General features: G+C 37.8%; 2 protein-coding genes across 2 annotated transcripts; one reads left to right on the forward strand and one right to left on the reverse strand.

Moving 5' to 3' along the window:
- Positions 1-458: 458 nt before the first annotated feature.
- Positions 459-2,914, forward strand: LOC126720512 (guanine nucleotide exchange factor SPIKE 1-like). Its single transcript, XM_050423021.1, has 3 exons — positions 459-788; positions 2,311-2,496; positions 2,697-2,914. Exons 1-3 carry the CDS (start codon positions 474-476, stop codon positions 2,805-2,807), a joined length of 612 nt encoding a protein of 203 aa, XP_050278978.1. The 5' UTR covers positions 459-473; the 3' UTR covers positions 2,808-2,914.
- A 475-nt stretch (positions 2,915-3,389) lies between these two features.
- LOC126721308 (uncharacterized) lies at positions 3,390-4,803 on the reverse strand. Its single transcript, XM_050424361.1, has 3 exons — positions 4,578-4,803; positions 4,145-4,378; positions 3,390-3,811 (listed from the first exon to the last, which is right to left on the reverse strand). The coding sequence occupies exons 1-3, from the start codon at positions 4,801-4,803 to the stop codon at positions 3,390-3,392; spliced, it is 882 nt and encodes a 293-aa protein (XP_050280318.1).
- Positions 4,804-7,207: the final 2,404 nt, after the last annotated feature.

Raw genomic sequence — 7,207 nt, forward strand, 5'->3', positions numbered from 1 at the left:
CTCTTAGGCCACTGATAATTTCACATTCACTTCAGGAGCTTTGGGAAGAAAACTTGAGTGCTTCTGTCAATCTCCAGGTTTTGGAAATAACAGAGAAATTTTCCATGATGGCTGCCTCCCATAGCATCTCTACTGACTATGGAAAACTTGATTGTATCATAGTCATATTAATGAGTTTCTTTTCCCGAAATCAACCTATGTCTTTCTAGAAAGCTTTGTTTTCTGTCTTCAACAATGTCTTTGATCTTCATGGAGGAACCCTAATGGCAAGGGAGAATGATCGTTTCTTAAAGCAAGTGACTTTCCATCTACTTCGAGTTGCAGTTTTCTGAAATGAAAGCGTCAGGAAAAGGGCTGTTATTAGGCTCCAGATACTTGTGAAGGTATGACATTTGAAGTTCAGAGATTGCTGCTTTTGTTCTTAACTTACATTATTTTATTTATATGTTTTGCAGAGTTCCTTCTATTGCTTCATGCAGACAGCAAGGTTAAGGGTCATGCTGATTATCACATTATCGGGGCTGATGTCTGATGTGCAAGTGACTCAAATGAAGCCTGATGGAACGCTAGAGGAAAGTGGTGAAGCACGACGGCTTAGAAAGTCTTTGGAGGAAATGTCAGATGAAGCTAAAAGCCCCAACCTATTGAGGGAGTGTGGACTTTCTGATAGTGCTCTGGTAACTATTCCAAAAAGATCGGAAGAGAACAGGTGGTCCTGGTCAGAGGTGAAATATCTCTCTGATAGTCTTCTTCTTGCCCTTGATGGAAGCTTGGAGCATGCACTATTGGTAAGTTTTTAGCAATATTTGCATCAGCTTTGAGTTTGAGAAACAATCAGAATAATTACTCAATTAATAAACACTACACCCGACCCTATTAGGATGGGAATGTTGCACTAATCAGGGTTAAGGGTTGATACCTCACATCCCAAGACAAGACTGACATCTTTCTTAAACTTCTGTTTTACATTCTTGCTTTCATTGTAACTGGCACATCTTGTGTGGACATTTAACATTGCTTCTAATTCATGGTGGGAGATTGTTGAAGGGAATTAACCCGACTTCCCAACTTGTGAGAAACAAAAAAATAGAGAAAACAAACGCCAAAGAAAAACAATCACACGCACAAGACAGTATTTATGTAGTTTGGCAATTTGCCTATGTCCACGGAGTTGTAGGGATTTCATTATTATCAGAGAAAAGTACAAAGTGCAGTTACAATTTTTCTCTCTACCACAACATGGCAACAACACCCATTAAATCTCCTATTAAAAACAATCACACGCACAAGACAATATTTATGTAGTTTGGCAATTTGCCTATGTCCACGGAGTTGTAAGGATTTCATTATTATCAGAGAAAAGTACAAAGTGCAGTTACAATTTTTCTCTCTACCACAACATGGCAACAACACCCATTAAATCTCCTATTAAAAACCACGCAATATTATTCGGGTCGAGTCGGATCGTAGAACCGAATCAAACAAAGCTAGACTCCAAAAAGTCCAACAGGAGATAAGTCTCATAGAGCTGCTTAATTCCCTATATTACTTTATCTGGGTTTGTAATTTTATCAGTAGGTTATAGTATAAGTATTTTTGCTTTGGCAGAGTTATGTCTTCTTTTATCAAAGTCAAAGTAACCTACAGACACGTGTAAAGTTGGACACTTAAAAGGACACATTTCCTAGAAGTACTAGTAACTTTTGACAATTTAAATGTACTTGAAACAAACTTAAATATTCTTAAAAATCCTTTCTTTAAATTGATAGGGAGCCCCTTCCCTCGCCACTCCTTACCCCGCACTTCCCACCTTAAAGTAGGCCTGTGCCAGGTATGCTGGAATGGCGAGGGATCAATTTAAAGAGGTGACCGGATTCTCGACTCCCTATTGGCACAGGGATGGGATTTTATTTGGGCAAGTGGAAGATATAGATTTCAGGGTTAGGGTTAAGGTCAAGATAGGGTCTTTGCAGTGCCAACCCAATAGCGTTTAGTCAAATTTATGTGGATGTTTAGAGTGCTTTTGAAACACGAGGTAAGTTATTATTACAAATTCAATTATAATTGACAACTGCCATGGAGTGGATGCTGTGGGATATTGGGTTGATAAGAAAGAGAGGAGCTTCATACACACAGACATATCTTTGTTACCATTACTCTTAAGGAAGTTTGCGCATATTTGCGCAAATGGGATTGAAGGAATTTTTCCGATTTTGAATGTGGTCACTACTTTCCTACTTTCTTGTCCTGATGAGTAAATGTTATTGAACTAGCAAAAATAATACTATCATTTTCCCCCTTCTCTCACAGGGATCTGTGATGACTATGGATAGATATGCAGCTGCTGAAAGTTTCTACAAACTTGCAATGGCATTTGCGCCCGTCCCAGATCTTCACATAATGTGGTTGCTACATTTATGTGATGCACATCAGGAAATGCAGTCTTGGGCTGAAGCTGCCCAGTGTGCTGTGGCTGTTGCTGGTGTTGTGATGCAGGTAGTAAACTGTTATTGGGGCTTGTGGTTCAACCACCCTCAGTCCTTATATGGAAAGTTGACCTTAGAAAATCTGCCTAACTATTTCCCCATTTTCTCACCTTGTACAGTGCAGAGCTGTAAAATTGACTTCGTGATTTGTTTACTGTTGCTTAAATATTAACTGCCTTTTGCTCATATGTCTAATTAAATTTACTGCAGGCCCTTGTGGCTAGAAATGATGGTGTTTGGAGCAAGGATCATGTAACTGCTCTTCGTAAAATTTGCCCAATGGTGAGCAATTCACATCAGAGGCTTCTGCTGCTGAGGTAGAGGGATATGGTGCTTCAAAGCTCACAGTTGATTCTGCAGTGAAGTACCTTCAGCTTGCTAATAAGCTTTTCTCTCAAGCTGAGCTCTATCACTTCTGTGCCTGCATTCTTGAGCTTGTACTTCCGGTTTATAAAAGCAGGAGGGCATACGGGCAGCTGGCTAAATGTCACACATTACTCACTACTATCTATGAGTCAATTCTTGAGTAGGAATCAAGCCCATTTCCATTCACAGATGCCACATATTATCGGGTGGGATCAGGGACGAACGCAGGATTTTAAGCCCGGGGAGGGGGGGGGGGGGGGCGCCGGAGATAAGCAAAATTTTTTTTTTTCAAATATGCATCTATATAGTATTAATAAACTATCAACTGAGACAAATACCCAAAAATTATTGTTTCTTAATATATTAAGATACAATCTACTAACAAAAACAAAAGATACGAAACACTATTGTTTCTTTATACAATCATCTATAAAAAGGGAACTCGACACTCTTTCAAATCTTCAAAATCATCTACTATTGAATCCAAACTAAATGTCGAAACTATATCCTTTTCAATGTATAACATCAAAGAATCATTCAAAAAGTCATCTTCCATTTTGTTTCGAAGTTAGTTTTGACAAGTTTCACAGTTGAAAATGCTCGCTCTGTAGTAACAGTAGAAACTAGAAGAGTGAGCACAAGTCTCACCATTCTATAAATAAGTTTGTAGTGTTCTGAATTTCCAATTCTCACTAACCATTGAGACAACTCAGATAAACTTTTAAATTTTTTGAACTCTGGATCTTGGACTACATTATGCTCAAAATGATAAAGCTCCTTCTCCAACACTTGTTTTTCATAATTTGTGAAATCTTGTGGATAGAAATTCTTTACCAACAAACAAAGATCACTAATTCTGAAAGATTTTAATGCCTCTCCAGGTTCTAAAGCTGAGCTAAGCCTAAGCAACTCCATTGCATCTTCATTAAACCGATAATTTAGTTCTTGTAGTTGAGAATCTATTGTAGCATAAAAAATATTTACTTGATAATGATGCTCATTTGTAACATTATCTTGTTGATTACGAGCTCAACCTCGCCTCGCAACATAACGAGCATTCATATCCAGGACATCAATGCGATGCTTCTCATAAAATGATATCACAGTGGTGAGTAAGCCATCCTATCCATCATCTCTAAATTTTTGGATAAGTGCTTTAGTAGATGAAACTAAATGCATGGTATTTAAAATGTCTTGAGATTGGCTTTGCAAAACTTGACAAAGTTTATCAGTGATCTCCATAGTTTCCTTCTCAAGATGCAAGATGAAAACAAATACAAATGAAGTTAAACCTTCATAAGCTGACTCTCCTTCTGCCCGATTTTCTCCATCAATTGCACCATCAATTATATTTTGTAAAACTTCAACAGTTGAACTAAACATCCTTAATAAGCTAGAAACTGATCTAAAATGTGAACTCCAACGTGTTTCTCCAGGTCGTTGTAAAGTGCCAATTTGATTAAGTCCACTTCCAGTCTCAAGCTCTTCAAGATCAATCAAACGTGCTATTTCATTAGCATTGGCAACTTTCAATTGCTCATTGCGCTTACATGAAGCATTAACAATTTTGATCAGAAAAAGCAATGTAAGAAAAAAAATGACTAATGGGAACAACTTGTTTTGATGCTTTTACTAATGCCAATTGTAAGCGATGTGCAAAACAATGGATATAGTAAGCATATGGGCAATCATTCAAAATCAAAGCTTGTAATCCATTCCACATACCTCGCATGTTGCTTGCTCCATCATATCCTTGCCCTCGAATATTTTGTATATCTAAGTAATATTGAGATAACAAAGAATATATCCCCTTCTTTAGAGTCAAAGCTGTAGTGTCAACAACATGAATAAGCCCAAAAAAGTGTTCTTTCATAAAGCCTTCTGCATCAACATATCTAAACACCATAGCCATTTGCTCTTTCATGGACTCATCACGAGCTTCATCAACCATTATGCAAAACTTTATATCACCAATTTCTTCCCGAATGGCCTTTTTCGCTTTGGCTAAGAAAACATGTAGAATTTCCTTTTGAATCCTAGGTGATGTGTAGGATGCATTTTTTGGAGCTTTTGCTATTATTTCAGCAATCTTCTCATTCCAAAAAGTCACAATACCCAATGATTCATGAAAGTTCCCACGATTTAATGAACTAAAACTTTCATCTCAACCTCTAAAAGCTATAGCTTGAAAGGCAAGATATCGCACAATAAAAATTGTGGCCTTTAGTTGCAACCGATTATTTACAATTTGTTCAGTAGTGAAATGATCAACTACCCTTTGCAAATGCTGCGATTGGTTCATCAAATCCTTACACATTTGCTCAGCAACTCTATGAGCTAAGTTAGGATATTTTCCTATATGAACTTGAAAAGAACAATCTTTGCCCCCAACCTTTTTCCAATTTCTAAATCCACCAACAATGAATGTATTTTGTCCCACAACCACATTTAGATTATGAAAGACAAAGCAGGGTAGACAATAAGCTGCATCTGTTGTAAGAGAATATTCAAGCCATTTTGAATTATTTCTATACCAAGAAGCTTGAAAGCTAGGATTGTGCTTTCCACTTTTTTTGAATGTCTCTAGAGGAGGTCGGTGCGGACCTTTTTTAATGTAAGCCCGTCGAATTTCTTCACGTTGATTAACATGATATTTCCATATTTTGTTTACGTGTTCTGGGATCATAATCCAAAGAATCAAGGTCAATTCTTTGAAATTGTGTTTAAGAGATTGGAACATCCGCATTTTCCGGAATTGGAACATCCACATTTTCCAGAATTGGAATAGCAACATTAGTTGTTGGCAATTCCACGTTGACTTCGGAAGAATTTGAAGTTGAACCTTTTCTTTTGAAAAAATAAAGCATTGTAGTTGATTTTTTCATGAGCTACAAATAAAATAAAAATTATATAAGAATTACAATTATTTTTTTAAATTTGTGTGACAATTTTTTATATTATATGATTTTTTTTTTTTTTTTTTGGTCTTTGGTTTGCCTTTAATGTCTTTGTGTTTGGACTGTCTTTATTTATGTCTTTTATGTCTTTTGTATCTTTGTGTTGTCTCTTGTCTTCATCTTCCTAATTCTGACCCACCAACCCAAATACCCAATGAATCCCACTATAGACAGTCAAGCACTACTAACAAAAACTTTTCTTAACTTTACCTTTCCCCCCCCCGCCCCCTGTCACTTGTCTATTGCCCAACAGCAACTCCACTTTTCCCTATTCCCTATTATTATGTCCAACTATCAGTCAACAAAGAAAAAACCATCTGACTATCACTACAATCTCTACTCTCTCTATCTATCTCTTTTATCTATATAATGCAAGAGTCACAAAGCCAAAAGGCCAAAAAAAAAAAAAAAAAAAAACACCACAAGCAGTAGCCGCAGCACAGTTTCTTTGATTCTCAGAATCTCAAATCACAAGGTTTTGAAATTTGAAGGAAAAGATAAGAGTTAAAGAGTAAATACCTGTGAACTATGATTCTGTGAAGGCTCGAAGCTGGGTTGGGCAGATCGGGCAACAGCAACCGGCGGCAGCGACGGCAAGTGGATCTCGTCTCGCGTGGCAGCGTGGGTCTCGCTCGAAGCTGGGTTCGCACTTTCTCACTCTCTGTCTCTCTCCGTCACGGCGACACCGACCCCGGCCTCTGAACTGATCACTGTACTCTCTATCTCTATCTGTCTGTCTTGCTTGCAGCTCTTGCCTTCAGTCTCTCACTTTCCTTTCTTTTTTTTTTCTTTTTTTCCTTTGTTTTTTGCTTTCTCCGTTTGGTTTTAGACTGCTAAGAGTTGAGATTTTTTTTTTTTGGTGGATTGACATGGGTTATGGGCTCTGCTCTGAGCTGGCCAGATGATGGGCTAGGGGAAGGGGGGTTCCTGATTTTTGGGAGGCCAAATGATGGCTAGGGGAAGGGGGGTTCATGATTTTTGGGAGGGGGGCCGGAGCAAAAATTTCAAGGGGGCTCAAGCCCTTTTTTTATTTTTTTGAAAAAATTTTACTTGCTAATTTTTTTTTTTTTTTTTTTTTTTGGGCCCAGGGGTGGCCCGAGCCCCCTTAGCCTTCTACCTGGGTCCGTCCCTGATTGGAGAAGAAGACCAGGAATTCCACACACAGCTTGTGAATGGATTTCAGTCCCTCACTGCAGAGTTATCTCATTACATCCCTGCCATTCTCTCAGAGCTTTGACAATATTGTAGCATTATTTGTTTTTGGTTCTGCTTGATGTGTCCATATTATTTGTTTTCTTATTCTATTATTATTTTTTTCAATGATGTACAAATGTGTATACTAACTTTAGTAGGTGATGTTCAGAAAATGAAAATTGCTTCTCTCTCTCTCTCTCTCTC

The sequence above is a fragment of the Quercus robur genome, chromosome 4 (genome assembly GCF_932294415.1).
Source record: "Quercus robur chromosome 4, dhQueRobu3.1, whole genome shotgun sequence".
Taxonomy (NCBI): domain Eukaryota; kingdom Viridiplantae; phylum Streptophyta; class Magnoliopsida; order Fagales; family Fagaceae; genus Quercus; species Quercus robur.